The sequence below is a fragment of the Mesoplodon densirostris genome, chromosome 20, assembly GCF_025265405.1.
Source record: "Mesoplodon densirostris isolate mMesDen1 chromosome 20, mMesDen1 primary haplotype, whole genome shotgun sequence".
Lineage (NCBI taxonomy): Eukaryota > Metazoa > Chordata > Mammalia > Artiodactyla > Ziphiidae > Mesoplodon > Mesoplodon densirostris.
The window spans coordinates 9,492,635-9,510,266 of record NC_082680.1 but is presented as its reverse complement, the minus strand read 5'-3'; the positions used below and the strand labels follow the sequence as shown (position 1 = coordinate 9,510,266).

General features: G+C 38.1%; 1 protein-coding gene across 1 annotated transcript in view; it reads right to left on the bottom strand.

Moving 5' to 3' along the window:
- Positions 1-17,632, bottom strand: part of CSMD1 (CUB and Sushi multiple domains 1) — a 1,461,432-nt gene that overhangs the window by 108,423 nt on the left and 1,335,377 nt on the right. Inside the window, exons 45-50 of the mRNA XM_060085850.1 lie at positions 15,719-15,896; positions 13,629-13,774; positions 12,747-12,827; positions 11,489-11,602; positions 5,317-5,505; positions 2,259-2,405 (exon numbers count right to left, since the gene is read on the bottom strand). Coding sequence (XP_059941833.1) covers positions 2,259-2,405; positions 5,317-5,505; positions 11,489-11,602; positions 12,747-12,827; positions 13,629-13,774; positions 15,719-15,896 — 855 coding nt within the window. The remainder of the gene's footprint in view (positions 1-2,258; positions 2,406-5,316; positions 5,506-11,488; positions 11,603-12,746; positions 12,828-13,628; positions 13,775-15,718; positions 15,897-17,632) is intronic.

Below are 17,632 nucleotides of genomic sequence, written 5' to 3'. Positions count from 1 at the left end.
GAGACAGTCAAGTAGGAATCATGATGGAAGACAGCGGGCAGAGTTGGCTATCCTGGGGTTTCTGGGTCTATGTCAGCCAGTCTGTAGTTCTGACTCTCCCATTACTGAAGCTTATTTCACTTATTCTCATTTATTTCATTTAAGGGCCATTTTTTGCTCAACACTCAGCAGTTTATTGAATTGACTTGAACCTCAATGGACAAGCACTTGCTTTTTGTTGTTGTTGTTTCGTTGGTTAATCATGTAGATCAATTATATTGCTCTTACGCCTGATGACCAATGCTTCACACATGTAAGGCAAACAAAGGTTTGTGATGCAACACTTGCTTATATTATGGGCCGCAGCTCCCTTGCCCACAATATTACAGTTCAGGGAGCTTCACTGAATCACTGCTCTGAAATTACTGGTGATGAACTGCTAGCAGAGGTCATTGATGCATCAAATTTTAAGTGAAAATCTGTTCAAAGATCTATCTATCTGTATCTATATCTATAGAGAGATAAATAGATAGGTCCATTCACAGAACAACAGTTTATAGCCTTCTCTAAAATTCTCCTTTTTCCTACTTTCCCAACACCGTTTAACAAAGAGAATCTTCTTGTTCCATAAGGAATGAAAATATCCCTTGAAAGACAGAATTCAAGGTATAATCACATCGCCAGGCTACTAAGTAATTTGCCACAGATAAAACAAGACAAATTATGTTCACCATTATTTCCCCTGCACTGTCCATTTTTGCTCATTGGAAATAAATTCAAACAATTCTACAGGTCTGAGTATTTCTTTTTCGGAACAAGGAATTTGATGAACGCAAATCCAGTCACTGCCCTAATGCTCTCAATACCCATTCAAATGAAGCAATTTCAACCGTGAGCTTTTTGTTGATAAGCTTTTTGAATGGCTACTTTGAGCAAAGGTGGGAAAACAAAAGTCTGAGCATATTTTATTAAACATTATAGAGGAAGCATGAGTGAATTTCATGCCTCCTGTCCTTACATCAAGAGCTATTCCAAAACCCTGATGCTTTTTACCATTTCATGACGTCTACCAATCAGAGAGAGCTAAAATATTCTTAAAACTACTAAGACCTTTCGCTGTCCCTCCCTCAGGATGCTCCCATCACTGAGGATGTACTACAGACACTGGAATAAGCAACCTCTGGGAGGTACACTGGTCAATGAAATGCACAGAGTGGGCATCTCCCTTGGGAAATATATCTCAATTGTTAGCACGGATATTGTTGAGTGAGACACTGAGAAAAGGTTAGATATTTTGCTTAGTATTTAAAATATCTGAGGAATTTAAATTGTCTGTCTACTGATTTTGTAGGGCAGTATAAACATTAGGTGTCAGGCTGGTCACATCGACAAACATACCCAGGATCTAATCTCTCATAAATGTATTAACTGGTTTAATTAATATAAAAAACTACTGACAGAAAGTGATTGAAATATATGGGGAAGGAACAAAATAATTTAAATGTTGATAAGGAAATATATACGTAAACATATTTACTTTGTATATGTTTATATGTGTGTGTGTCTATATCTATATATCATGTCTGCATAAAGATAAAGAGACATACGAATATATAACCAATAAAAAGACACACTATTAATAGTAAGATGTTATTATTCCTTATACAATTAAACACAGGGACTTCCCTGGTGGTCCAATGGTTAAGAATTCACCTTCCAGTGCAGGAGACATGGGTTTGATCCCTGGTCGGGGAAGTAAGATCCAAGATTGCACATGCTGTGGGACAACTAAGCCCATGCGCCGCAACTAGAGAAGCCCGTGAGCCACAAGGAAGATCCCTGAGTGCCGCAACTAAGACCCAACACAGCCAAATAAACAAATAAATAAATAAATTTAAATTTAAAAAAATTAAATGCAATATGATTATCTCCTCCCGGTTGTCTCCTTAGCCTTTAAACATATTTTAAAACTAATTTATAGTATATTACTTTACTTTGGGGGGAATTGTCTTTGCTTTCTGTGGCATGCAATTCAATAGTTTATGATTTTAGCAACAAAAAATTTTAATAGTAATCAACAGATAGTTTATTTTCCCTAATGTAGTTTAGAGATATCACTCAGAGTAATTTCCCATCATATTATTTCTATTGAAGTTAATTATTCATCTTCAGAAATTAGGTTTATACTATAAATCTTTATCTATTGTAATTTTTAAATTTAATGTAGATCCTTTGTATTAAAAATACTTTTATATTAAATCTTAACCTCACTTACTAACCTGAATAACGGATCTTGAATCCTTTTTTACTGGTTGCATGATCAGTGGACCAGCGGAGATATAACTGATTACTCTTGCTTGTAAAATTTGACTGTTCAGTATGGTTTCCACTCAAGACCACTAACAGAGGACTTTGACCAGAAGAGCCTAAATGAAACAGAAAAAACAAAAAAGTTATGATATGAATTAGCACCTACAAAATGCAGACTACTTTTAGCTTTTGATTAAATTAGAGTCTAGCTGTGTGATATACAGCTATTTAGTTCCAAAGGAGACAAAGAATTCCAAATAAATAAAGCAGCAGATACATTCCCTGTTAAAAAATAATAATAAAAGAAACAATAGCCAACCAAAATAACTTCAGACATATATGCTACTAATACATAATACTTAAATTGAATAAAAAGTTACCTAGAAAACAGCAGTAGTTTAAAAAATGAAAGCAGTTTTTACTATTATTAGTATTTACAACATTGAATGGATATAGGGAATGGAAATTTTCATGCAATGCTAATGAAAGTATAAGTTAGTACAATCACTTTGGAGAGCAGTTTGGTAAATAATCAACACAATTGAAGGTTTTAATTATATTTTTTATAAACGCCAACATATGTGCACAAGTGTTATTTATACAGCAAAATGTTTATTCCAGCATTTTTATGGCAAAATTTAGATCCTAAGTTGTGGTTTGGGGTTTTAAAAAGGTATTAAAAAATCTTTTCCAAGAAATTCTACACAGCATTTAAAATTAATGAACTAGATAAACATGTATCAGTGTAGGTAATTTTTAAAATAGCATATTGACAAGTGAAATCTGTTTGCAGATAAATATGATAGCAATTGTGTAAACATTCAAAAGTGTGCAATATACAAATTGTATGTGAGTGTGTATGTGTGTGTGAGTGTGTATGTGTGTGTGAGTGTGTATGTGTAGTCTCTGTTACCAAGACGGAAACTAGCAAGTTCCTCACACGTGAAGACCACTATCTTTCTTCTGACACTTTTATCAATTGAGTTCTCTAATGATTAAAGTCCTATTTTGTTTTTAAATTGAGGAATAAGCAGTACTGGAGCCGTAGAGAGCAATAAACTCTTGGGTTATTAAAGCTTAAAATCAATATATTCAACTTTTTTCTTTTTTGGTCAACTCAAGAGCTATAAAAGAGCCACTGTCTTTCAAAAACCAAAACAAAACAGATGCAATGAACATGACATTTACTTCAACAAAAATGCCAACGCTTAAAAAATTATTCATATAAAATTCTGACCTTTCATTTTATTTTTATTTTTTTTATTTTTTTTTTGCGGTATGCGGGCCTCTCACTGTTGTGGCCTCCCCCGTCGCGGAGCACAGGCTCCGGACGCGCAGGCTCCGGACGCGCAGGCTCAGCGGCCATGGCTCACGGGCCCAGCCGCTCCGCGGCATATGGGATCCTCCCAGACCGGGGCACGAACCCGTATCCCCTGCATCGGCAGGCGGACTCTCAACCACTTGCGCCACCAGGGAGGCCCATGACCTTTCATTTTATAGAGAACTCTTTGACAGTGAAACACACCTAGTCATAGATCTCTAGTAATTTTGACAGCAACTGCTTTGATATTATCTCTATTATCTATTTTGCTTATGGTTTATAATGAATGGGCTTGATCTGTCTATATTTTGGGAAGATCACATTGTAAATGCTTCAGGCAAAAATTATTGATAATGATTTTGCTCCTGAAATAAGAAGACGCAGAAGCACTGCCAGCTAAATTTCAATTCAACCAAAAGGTGAAACAAAGGAACAGGCACACATTGAGAGTGATTATGTAAATACATAGAACTATATACTGCATGTATAGGAATATGTAAGCATATACACACACAAACACACACACACAGCCCCCGAGGTTAACTGCTTGTCTGTACTTTTTTATGACACCTAATTGGCCTTAAGATAGTTTCCCGGATTCCACATTGACAAAAAGAAGCCCATTTTTGTACGTGGCTAATGCGTTACTTCTTCCCACCCTAAAGACTAAGAGGAGAGTCTTCAGTAGCATGTGTCCATTTTAACGCACCCTTAAAAACCCTCTGAAAATGAAAATATTACCCTTCAGTCCTCTGATCCTATGTATATAAGTATGAGTTTAATTTCCAATTTAGCAGCTCATCTTTGGAAATACATAAATTGATTCATCAAGTGTCTATCCATAGAAGCAACTTGACTATTATGATTCATCAAGTCACTAAGAGGCATATAAACAGAGAATCAATTACAGTAATTTTTTTCACTGAATTTACTGTTATTTATCTGAACTCAATGACAAGTCCATCAGAACATGTAAAAACCCTGTTATTATGTACAGCCGTAATTGTATCATGGTCTGATATTCTGGGCTATGATAATGCTTCTGTACAAAGAAAAATTATTAACATCAGTTCCATTTCAAATTGACAATTCAACCACATACTATGTTTAAGCATAGCATTGTTATATTAAAAGTTCATTAGAATTGTACAAAAATGCATGACATGTTGAAAACAGTATTAGCATTTGTTCAGTAAACTATTTTACTAATCTAAAAAAACTGTACATTAAAGACTCATAGCATTTATCACCCAGAAATCTCTGTGAGCCATTACTTTTATATATTTCTAGTAAAATAATCATTTAGACTGATTAAAGTACTTTTAGCCCTCTTAAATTTCCTAAAATATCTTCTAAATCAATATAATCTTAGAAGGGAAAGGAAAATCTTTTGAAATCATCTACTTCAAAGCCCCACATTAAAGAATTAAAGAATGATTAAAGTTAATTCAGTACATTTTCAGGGTGTGTCACCAGCATCCTGATGGTTTAAAAGTTGCAACATTAGGAACGGCATGGAAATGTTTTACCTACCGCTTGATCTCTGAGACCACACAAGCCCAAGAATAATTCATTTTCTGTTTGGGGGAGATGTAATTTACTTCAAGAAAACATTCAAGCTCTTGCATTACAGAAACATTATAGTGGCATCCTTATTACATTATGCATAGGTCACTGGTATGTGAACAAAGTTTAAAGAGGCTTACCATCAAATACTTCCAGTGCATCAAACTGCTTTTCACTTTGGAAAATGTCCACGAAGATGGTGATGTTGTAGTTTGGTTCCACTCTGATGCTCCATGAGCACGTCTGGGAGTTAAAATAGTTGCCTGGGTACCCTGGACTAAGGATGACCCCAGAAGATTCTGTCCGGACTTCACTGGCTGGGCATTGTGCTAAGAAACAACGCACGAGTAAAAGTTTTCCTTAACAAAATGAATCCAACTTCAATAGGATAGTTTCTAACCCTGGATACACAAGCTCATGAAAGAAAACAACAACAAAGCAATCCTACTGAGATGTGACCAAATTTAATACAGGACACAAACAGAACAGGAAAGCAACATTTTAACATCACCCTATAACTTAAAACATAATTATGTATAATATATATATGTTGATATACAGATGAGATAGAAGAGATTGGTAGATGACTGATAGATAGCCACAGATGGATAGATAAATCCTATTTAACTCTAAGGAGACCAAGAGTCAAAGAGATTAAGTCTGTCAACCTGATCCTAGGGCAGCCAAGCTGAGGTAGCTGCCAACTTGAGAAGAAGCACTGAACCTGGAAGTTTTCTTTACCTGGAGAAGGTGGAGAAGCCATGGTCTGGCTCCTGCTGACCTGCCCTTGGTGAGGGAAGGAGGGACCCCTGACATAGGGACAGTTCATACCATATGTGCCTTTCACTCCTCATCCATGGTCCATAGACCATCCATTCAATCTATGACTGAATTGCCCACACACCTCACATAACTCAGGGCAGGTGCCTTGTGGACTCAACCACAGGATCCCAAGTTTTCAACTAAACTGTAAGACCTCACCTTTTCAATGTAATATTACAAAAACATTGTGAAATTATACATGATGATAATAAAATTATATTTATTTCTGCCTTTGATTATACTTTTAATTATATTTAGAACAGTAAATTTTAAACATTTGATGTGATTGCTTGGGACTGTGATAAGAGATGAGTCATATGGGACACCTCGGTTTCTACTGTGTAAAGTGGGAGTGATTTCTAATGGGTTAATTTACCGTGAATGAATCATTAAGATAATATGGACACCTTGACACAATTTTCCCTCTCACTTTTTTCATTATTCAACTACTCCAAGTTAATCACAATAAAACTACTCTGTGTAGGTATGAATGCAAAAGAAAATCACCGAAGTCTCTTAATCAGTCATTTCTCTCACTGCTAATTTAAGTATCCTCCAGAAACAGTTTGTGAATAGAATTAAGAAAAAATTATTTCTCTTATTGGTGCTGGTTCAACAATAAACAAAGACGTACCAAAACTATTTACAAAATGTTTAAAAAGTTAAATGATCTGCTTTTCCTCAATGGAAAAGAGCTTCTATCAATGGAAGTGTGCCTTATTTGTTGAGTTATCTCCTTTTAATTAATGAAATGTGTACTATTTATGAATATATTTCAAAACCCAAACAGATGAGAAAGCTTATATGTTTTGATTCAAGTAACGGTTAAAAAAAGTATTTTCCCCCCTTTTTTTCATTTAACTTAGTATTCCAATTGAGACGTATCTTTAAATTTAGAAACTGTTTAGGGATAAAATCACTGAAGATGAAACATTTCATAGAACCCTTTTAGTAAATGTGTATTTTAGGTAGATTTTAAAGTATACTTACAGTGTTAATTAATGGCAAGTAATATAAAAAATAATTTAAGCCAAAACACATAGAGCAAACAACTTAGTTTAAAAAGTATCTTCTGTGTTGATGGTAAGATCACTCTGTAAAATATATTATGGCCTTTCAGAAATGAACGTGTTGATGTTAATAAAATAAAATAAGTTAGAGTTTTTTCTGTCTGCATGTGTGCAGGGCCTGGGGTTTTAGGATCTCCTGGGACTTGTTTTGAATTTACAATAAGAGCCAGAGGTTGGCTGTAACTAGACAGCAATAAAGATCCTCCTCAGGGTTATAATCAGATCAAAAACATGCAAATGTTTTTCTTAAATCTAAAGCGCTATGTGGGCAGACAGTGTTACAACGTCTGACCACATGCCTGCCTGTTCCTGACGTGAAGATGCTACAGAGCACATGTCATTGTGTGTTAATACACGGGAGAAGTAGTTAACCTGCATCTCTGTCCTGCAATTTCATCACCACAACCATAGCTATTAGACAACACTGGGACAGCAGACCACCTGGAAACAGGAAACCATCCACCTGCTGAAATGCACCTGGAGAGCTGAGAGCACAACCCAGGGTGTGATTAGAGATCAGACGCAGATTCTTAAACACAGCTATTCTGATTCCCTGTTTCTGTTTTTTAGAGAAGATAAAATGAAAACATCAGTGAGATTATTTGCTTCATTTCTTTTTACAACCCTTCACAGTATTTCTTTCAGACACACGTACTGTTTTGAAGATGCACCGAGTCTGTCTCCAGGTGAGTGGAAGTACCTCCACTCCTGTGTTTCTCACACCCCCTCCCACGTGCCCATCCCTTCCCTTCCTCTGGAAACTGTTGCTAGGAGCAACGCCCATTGACAGCGGGAAGGTTTCAGAGACCACAGGCTCCCTTAAGCTGAGCCCTCCGTGCTAAAAACACCCTGTTTCCCACGGCGGCTATCAGAGACTTCCCACCCCCGGGAAGCATCTGCGTCAGGGTCCTGGCAAAGGCGCCTCTGAAGGAACGTGCTGCTGAGACATCGGCTTGAGCTTTGCGTCCCCTCCCTCTGCGCAGTTACTCCTTTAGCTTACTTTTTGAGAAAAATCCAGCGCGAGCCTTAAAACCCAAAGCACCTTGCAGGGCTTCAGCAAAAGTAATGGACTCAAACAATAGGATTTATCAATAAGATTAATTCTTAAGAGCACGTCTAGGTATGAAAGAATTGTGATGCGGAGCACTCTGTCACCTGGAGGACTGGAGACGTGTTACTGTCACACTTATGCTTCCCAAGGAATGGCCACTCTTTGAAGGTCACTGATGGTCTTTAGTGTTCGTTGATAATGCATGTTTCCAATTTTTAAAAATAATAACCATTGATGGATTTCCACTGTTTATGGGATGAAGCCACCTGACACTGAAGACCTTTTACAATCTGGAGCCCTTTAGGTTTCCAGCCCACTTAATGCCACTCCCTCAAACACACCCTGACAGCAAGCTGCTGGGGGCCACCCCCTCTTTCCTGGATGCCCTATGTCCTTTCACACTTCCAAACCTTTCTTACTGCTTCTCTTCACTTTTTGAAATGCTTCTCTTCTTTTTCACTTGAGAAGAGTCACTTTCGTGATAGCCTTCTATGCTAAAATATACTTGGCCTCTGTCCCAGGTTCTGGCACGGAGCTCCCCAAACCCCTGGAAATTCCTGAGGGTTGGGAGTGTCTTTGAATTGAGTTAAACTGTGGGGCACTCAGCTGGTGTCTAAAGAAAATGAGAGAATTGCTTGGTGGTGTTGAAAAACATTCCAGAGCCTCATTCATTTTTTTTTTTTCTAAATGAAGGTAAGTATCCAACAAGGTAATATTTATCTGTAAAAAGTGTGAACTTTCAGAACAATTTATTTCCATTGTTCCCAAGGAACAATCAACCACCCTTAAGTGGTGATAATTTTCAAAGCAGAACTTCTAAAAGTGTGGTTATGACATTTGAAGAAGTAGGACTCATAACGAGTACAATTTTTCATCAGGAATTTATTGGGGAATTGGCCCCCACTTGAGCCCAATCAAATAATAGAAAAGTACTGGAAGAAAAATGACAATTAAGTGCTTAAGTGTTTAAGTATTTGATAGACGACATCCGAGTCCTTATTTCCTTTCTTAAATGATGAGGCGTTCAGGGAATGACAGCTAAGATAACTCACTTCATTCTAAACAAATTTATTCCTGAACTGAAACAGAAGAGAACTAGGTCATCCTACGTAGTAATTCCTATAACGTTCAGTAGGGCCTGGGGACCTCTGGGCTGAGTACAGGGAGCCTGTCTTGTTAGCTGGACACTCCCTGCAAACGTGAGAGCGGAAGTAATTTAGAGAATGATGCCCCTGTTGTATTGATCTACTCTGTTTCTGGACTGTCATGAATCAATTTCATTTAAGTGAAAACAAGGTTAATCTTGGGGAGAGACAACAGAACGGAGGCATGTTCCCTATTTTTAAAGTAGCATGTTAAATAAACATTTATACTTTTCTTCATTAATCAGCTAAGACCACCCTTGCTGAAAGTCACCTATTCTGAGAAATTTAAGGTCGTGTTTGGTGGAATTAAAATCTGCCTTCAACATGTGAAGATTTACCTCAGTTAATTTTTATATAAAATGGCAAAAGATGGGGCTTCCCTGGTGGCGCAGTGGTTGAGAGTCCGCCTGCCGATGCAGGGGACATGGGTTCGTGCCCCAGTCTGGGAAGATCCCACATGCCGCGGAGTGGCTAGGCCCGTGAGCCATGGCCGCTGAGCCTGCGTGTCCGGAGCCTGTGCTCCGCAACGGGAGAGGACACAACAGTGAGAGGCCCGTGTACCGCAAAAAGAAAAAAAAAAAAAAAAAAAAGGGCAAAAGATGAAACTTTTATACCCACCCCCTCCACCACCTTGAGAAAAGAATTCTCTGGAGATCACTGTCGCTGAGGTAACGTGGTCCTGACACACTGGTTTTCCCAGGAAGAAAATGACATCAGTGTCCTGACTTAGTGCCCCATGCGACCCCCTGCTTCTAACAGAGGCAGCTAGAGGCAGGGTTTCAGTGGCACCGCAACTACAAGGGTCCCGCAAGTGTTTAAAGCAAGAGGCAAAGGGCGGGGTGCCCCCTCCTGAGGAGTTTCCCAAGCCCACTGGCTCGCACCTGGGTGCAATTCCAAAGTACATTTTTCTCAGAAACAACCTAAGTTACTTTGGTTATTTAATAATAATTCATTCCAGATTTTCTTCAGGTGTTGAAAATCGTTTCCCTCTATAAGAGTGACTGAAATTCTGCCTCATTAGTAATGAAAATGCACAAAGTTACCAGATATTCTGGAAGAATCAATTCATGGGCCTGAGCACTTGCAGAATCAATACTATTGCAATGCAAAGAAAATTGCCTTTTATAGGGTAGATAATTAACATTATAAATCGCTTAGAATTAATTTAATATTCACTTCATCTTTACACCAATCCCATAAATGATGCAGATAAATGATCCTCATTACACATGATGCTCAGAAGATTAGTAACCAAGGTCACTTGATAATCAGATCTAGACTCTGGGTCTTCTCTTCCTAAGTGTTGGCCCTTTTAAATGTTTCACTATCCCTAATGAATGATAATATTCAAATTCCCTGAAAGGGGAGAGTTCCATTCTTTAAAGGAAATAAACATGACTGTGATTTTGAAGTTACAAAATAAAATCTATCTTGGAAAGCTCTTTGACAGGCAACCAGTCATACTTCTGACTTATACTGAGACATTTTAGCTTATTTACATCTCTTCCAAATCTTTTTTTCTTCCAATAGTGCTTAAAAGTGGTGCCTTTAAGTAATGTATTTAAAATGATCTAATGATATTCAAATAAATTGAATCAACAGACTCAACCTCATATTTTGTTCTGCTATTGTATATTATCTGTTATTACATATGGTCTATGCAATTTAAAGCTGTAAAAATATGAAATGTGTGCATTTATTGTATGCAACATATGTGCATTTCAATGTCTATACATTTTACAGAAAAAAAAAGTAAACACTAGATAATTTTATGTATGCTAAAGAATTCAGAGGGACGTGTAGTGATGCCTGCAATTTGCCTTGAATGTATCAAAAATATAGATAGATTAATGGATGGATAGACAGATAAGAGAAACGAGACAAAGGATATGTAGTAAACATTAATGGTGGAACTTAGGCCATGGGTATTATTTTTAAATTATTTCAACTTTGCCGTATGTATGAAAATTTTCCTGACAAACTGTTGGGAAACAGCAAGACTTCCTATTTGATGTAGGTTTGATTTATTTTGTGGAGCTAGCTAAAAGCAAGGGTAAGATATTTCTGTTAGCTGGTGATTTTAATTGCAATGGAATCATAACACAGATACAGACAAATCCAGATGCATACAAAGAAATTCAGACACATGCAAGGAAGTCCAGACCAATACAAGTTACACCATGTTCCGTGTTGAACAAGCATATTTGTAGTATAAACTTCATACCTTCACACGTCGGGAGAGAGCCTTCAAACTGCAGTTGGGAGCCGAGCATACAGGTCAGCGTGTCCGTCCCGGACAGCGTGTACCCAGGGTGGCACTGGTACTTCACGGAGTCTCCTGAAGGAGCCAGCACAGCATATACTTGAAGATTCTGTCTCCAGGACACGCAGCATGGGAATGTATTAAACACGCATGCGGCTTAAGTGAGTGCGCAAACTGTTTCTGAATCAAGATCGGTATTCATGTGTAGTCTGTTTAATGAAATGGTGCCATTTTCAGTTCTTAATTTATAAAAATGCTATCTTAAATGTAACCAATATTTCTACAGAAATTATGTAGCAGATTTTTCTTGACTGATGTGTCTATGTTCATTTCCCTTTGCCCATGACTACTAAAAAAAAGAAAAGGAAAGAAGGAAGGAAGGAAGGAAGGAAGAGAGAGAGAGAGAGAGGGAGGGAGGGAGGGAGGGAGGAAGGAGGGAAGAAAGAGAGAAAGAAAAGAGAAATAGATGCTTGGGATTTAAGGTTGTACAACAGAACGGCTTTATGCATCCAGAGAGGGCTATACAATGAACTTGGCCTAATGAGCACAATGTTCTCATTAACTAAGCCCTTAGGGGTAGAGCAGAAATCAGGTCACATGGTTTGACCACTGGCCTGAAACAGGGTGTGACAACAGGACAGAGTATTTGTAATTGAGACAGAGAAATCCTGCATCGCAATAACTATACGGCAAACATACACCACGGCTGGTTTCCTAATGTGACCTGATGATTATTCAATGAAACAGATCATTAATATAAAATGAAAAAACAGAATCTCTAAATATTATCATTAAATGTATTCACCAACTGTATTCCAGTTTCAATGAAAGGTCAATGTTAGACTAATCATTATTTTAGCCACAAATGATTTTCTTCTTCTAGTTCGTGAACACGGTTCCCTAACTAAACACCAACATCTGTTTAAGTCTGTCTCTGAAAACTGCTTTTCAGGAGAAAAATCCAAACTACTGAGTGATGTAGGAGGAAAATGTGCTCAAAATGACAAAAGCAAAATTCAAACGGAAAAAAAACACTGAAAATCGTGGAGATGAAGAAAGAAAAAGATACTTACTCAATGCATGACCTCCGTGTATATCTCTGTAGCAAAGCTTGAGGAATATTTCTGACAAATACTCATTTACTTGACTGACTACTACAGTTGGGTGGGTGTAAAAAAGGTGGGTTGAGCTAATGATGTTGTAATGAAGAAAACATTACCTATTTCAAAATCCTCATCCTCAGTAAGCATTTCTGCCTGTGGAACTGCTGGAGGAGGCTGACATTTCTTGAGCTGGAATGCTACATGGTTCATAAAAAACAATAAGAGCAATTACATTTGCTGAATAAACAGAAACCTTACAAAAAGCATTCCTCTTATGTTGTGTTGTTATAATGCTTAGGTACAGGAAAATGTCTGCATTTGTAAATCATAGTTTTACGAAAGTCTTGAGCTTCAAATGCTTACAGAATTACTTAATATCAAGGAATATCTAAAATTGAAAGGAAAAAGTATAAAATTTAAAAAATTATAATGTTTAAATAAAAACACTTTACATATGTTTGGAATTCTGCAAGAGAAATGGTTCACCCATGGCCTGGTTCCACATCCATGTCTGGCTCTGACATGATCTTCCTCAGCCTCTTGTCCTGAGGAAGTCCATGTGTCAGTCCTCGTGAGAGATAAGGGACTGGTATCTTTTTCCCTAAATTATTTAGCATTCATTCTCAAAATCAGTAAAGATTGGCTTTGTTCCCTCTGTAACCACATGACATTTGCTATCGAGGTTTATCTGAAGACAGAGATGAGGAAATCTATGAAAGGTACTAAATGTATTTCAGTGGCCTCCACATCAGAGTTTCACATACAATACACTTATCTTGGAGTACATCCAAGCTCACTACAAAAGAGTTGGGAAATAATAAATACATCAGGAAGAAAAAAGGGTCATGCGAACCTCTGGCATGAAATGCGAGAAAATCCTATTGGTTCTTGGTTGGCAGAATCAAGGAACTTTAGATGGAAACAAGGTTTATGTCAACGCTATGAGAAAAATCAACTGGAATTCTTTGTCTTCATCAACAGAGTGAAAGTACACTGACCATGAAAATTGAGGACAAAGAAACCTCCATTTGAAAAGTCGCTGTGAAACTTCAGCAGGACTTGATTGGTGGAACTGTACGCTGTTTCCAGGGCCGTGTTTCCACTGAAAACTCCCAGCTGAGGCGAATTCTGATCGGGACCATCCCTAGGAAAGAGAAGGGGAATCATCTGACTAGAAAGCTCCTAGTTACAGCTTAAATTAACAACCATTTTCTTCTGACAGTCGGGCTCCACCTCGGTGAAAGACGGTGGTCTGACCCCAGGATCCATCTGAAAAGTCTGGTCTTCAAACCAGAAGCTCGGGCTCACTTGTTCCTCCCACAGCTGACCTTTTCTGAGGCATTTCTGAGACCAGGTCACATTTATTCTGGTGACGGCAATACCGTTTATCAGCTTCTTCTTAAACGTCCACATTTTAAAGTCTAAATTCAGTGTCTCTTTAATCACGGGTGAGATTTATGGAGCTCTTGCTACTGAATTGAAATATTTTTAAAAACTGAATAAAATATTACCGTCTTCTAGATACCGTGTTTAGAAATATCAAGATATTTAATATTCACAGTTGATGGAACTCCAGTCTCTCTGTCTCACACACATTCAGACAACAGAGGCTCCTTCTGCTATTGTTACCTGATGAAGATTTTCCTCCTACCTCCTAAATCTATCAGTTAATCCGAGTAAACCTGCTGATATTATTGTGTGGATCTTCCTTTTGGTGTTGTCTGTTTTGCTTTGCTTCTGAAATGGCAGCTTCATGTGGTCAGTTTAACCTTTCAAGTTGTCCATTCCCGCTCATTCCCATGACCAGGATGCCCCTCCCCGTCAGACTTATTTCTACAGCCTCAAAGGCTTCTTGGACTCTTCTCCCTTCTCGGCCAGCTGACATGCTTCCCACACAATGAGACTGCGTATTCTGAAACCAGGATCTGGTTTTGTAATTCTCCTTCTTATAACCCTAAGGTGAATCCTTGTTGCTCTAGGATGAAGCCTGATATCCTTAACATGATTTATGAGGTTCTGTATGGTCCGCCCTGCTTACCTGGCCAGGTCACCTCTTCTCTCTGGGCTCTCAGGAGACTTCAGCCACTCCACACCTGGTGTCTCCCAACGCCTGCAACTCTCCCTAATCTCTTGCCTTACAGATTTTCCAATAACTTGAACAACCACTACATTTACGACAACTTTGCCAACATACACACACACACACACACCACACAAACACCACCTTGTTAAGTGTGATTACTCCTTGAGTTTTCAGGGCAGTTTCTCCCAAAGGCACATCCTGGCTCTTCAACTCTGGGTCATGCCCCGACGGTACGCTCTACTTTTTCTACCATAGTTTGACAGAGAAATTGTCATTCCCATTTCCCCCATAAACTCTAACCTTTCAAATGCAAAGGTAGGAACAGTCATTCCCACAGATAGGAACATTTAGTCAAGGAGAGTTTAAGTCACTTATCCAGACCACGTGGCTCATTCGATAGGGAGCCAGGGCTACATCCCCACTTAGTATCCCCTACACAGCACATGGGAGGGTAGCTCTGCAAGATTTATAAAGCACGGAGAGAAAGCTGTGTGTAATCATTTCTGCAATCATTTCTAGAAGCATCAAATTCTTATAATGGCAAAGGATCCTATCAGCTTTTCTTTCAGGAAAAAAAGCCATCACACTTAAAAATGAAAAATAAAACAGGGAATTCCCTGGTGGTCCAGTGGTTAGGACTCCATGCTTTCACTGCTGAGGGTCCCGGGCTCAATCCCTGGTTGGGGAACTCAGATCCCACAAGCTGCATGGTGCGGTCAAAAAAATAAATAAATAAAAATTGAAACAGAAAACAAAAATGAAAAATAAAATAATCATGGGATAGTCTCCTATATCTAGAGTAATCCTGAATATATCTACCATGTAGTAAAACTCAAACACGGTACATAAGGTTTATTCTCTGTATCTCTAGATTTACTTGGTAACTTTCCTTTCTGATATCTACCTAACTACTCCATTTCTAAATAGACATAAGTGACACGTCAGTGGTTACAAGAATGGTTTATCGCAACGACTGATGGTGTTTCTCAGGGAAGGCTCTCATACCAAACAGCGATGTAGTCGTTGACAGCTTCAGTCTGCAGCAAGGTGAAGTTGATGTAGACGCCGTGGCCAGGCGGCACCTTGATGAGCCAGACACAGTCCTTCAGAATGGGGTACTCGTCCGGAAACCCAGGGGAATAGATGGTCCCATTCTGAGATGTCACATTATACCCACAAGGAGCTGAGAAGGAAGTAAGAAAAATCAAGCCCACACAGTCCACTTACAAAGGATACAGTGAAATGTTTCTCAGTCTCTAAGGTCCCTCAGGCAAAATTTTCCTTCTAAGAAATAGTTGTGAAATATCTCTCAGTAACTACTTTGTCAAAATAATCCACCTAAAGTCTTAAAACCTTGGAAGAATTATACTTCTTAGCTACGTTATCTAGGTTTCATTTAATATATTCTCCAAACATTCAAAATACCCTAAGGATAAAGTCATTTCCACACAATTAAAAAGAAAGAAAAAACCCTTAGTCAGTTGTCTCCTGTGACTGAGATGATAATCCATTGGACCACCTGATGCAAGGGATGTTGAAATTATGCATAAATATTTAACTGAAAGACAATTTTTTTTGGTTTTAAGTGAGATTTCTAAAGCCTATTTAAACTGTCTAAAAGAGAAGCATCTAAGTCTATTTGCCTTGAAACAAAGACATAATCAATTCTCCTCAGATCTACACCTGGAGAAATGAGATAAAATTACATAAGTGGTATTTTATAGACGCACTCCCATATCTCACCAGTTATCAATGATGTGAAGAATCCCAATACTCAGAGTCCATTTTTATTTTACTTAATAAAGGGATCATCACTGTTGCCATGGAAATTATTTTATTTTATGGAAAAATGAAATGACCATACATGAACAGAAAATCTGAGATGTATTCTTTAATTTAGATTGTAGAATAATACATCAAAGTCATAGACAAGTAGACTTTTTAGTCAAACTAAAAGCCGACAGATGCTATAAGAGTGTCTGTTACTAACATGAATCTTGTGAGGCTTTCAAATATTTGCCACAAAAGTCATAAAATTCAGGTGGAGTGAATAAGCTGAAATACATTTTTATTAAAAGTTCAAAAACAATTCAAAATGATGGCTGATGAAATACCATGAAGCACTATATGACACATTAACTATACAGATGCACACTGATTTCAAAGGGGTTAGAAAATGTACCAGTGTCAAGTAGATTGAATCAGCCCGAGTTTTGGATAAATTCATTAGAAGGGGCTGTGGAGAACATTTTACAAGTTTTATAGCATAATTATAAGTGGGGTTTGGAGTCAGACAGACCTTGACATGTAACCTAGCAAAACAAAGTATACAGATACTTATAATCTTTAAAAAGGGCCAGAAACCACATTGCAGTCACAACAAGCTGTGGTGTACCCTGAAGATGCCATATTTTTTCTCAGCTGCAAACGTCATACCCTTGTCCACCTGCACGAAAAGCCCACATGCTTTTCTCCTACCTTGCTGCCTAGTGAACTGGTCTCTTCCTTCAAAACTCAAATGTCACCACCCCCTGAAACTCTCTCCTGGTGGCTTGGGCTCCAGGTGGCCGTGGTCTACAGTTCACGGCCAGCTGTTCTTCACCATTAGACTAATGTCAGCAGGCGGGAGTCAGGGACTGTGTTCCCACCCCCACCCAACCTCCTTGCATTAATCCCATTGCTGGGCTCAGATCTTAATAAACATGGACAACAAACAATTGAGAGATTGAAAATGAGTGAGACAATGAATAGAAAACACTTTAAAAATAAGTGTGTTGACAGCAACATCCTTTTTGACCCGCCTCCTAGAGAAATGGAAATAAAAGCAAAAATAAACAAATGGGACCTAATGAAACTTATAAGCTTTTGCACAGCAAAGGAAACCATTAACAAGACAAAAAAAAAATTTCAGAATGGGAG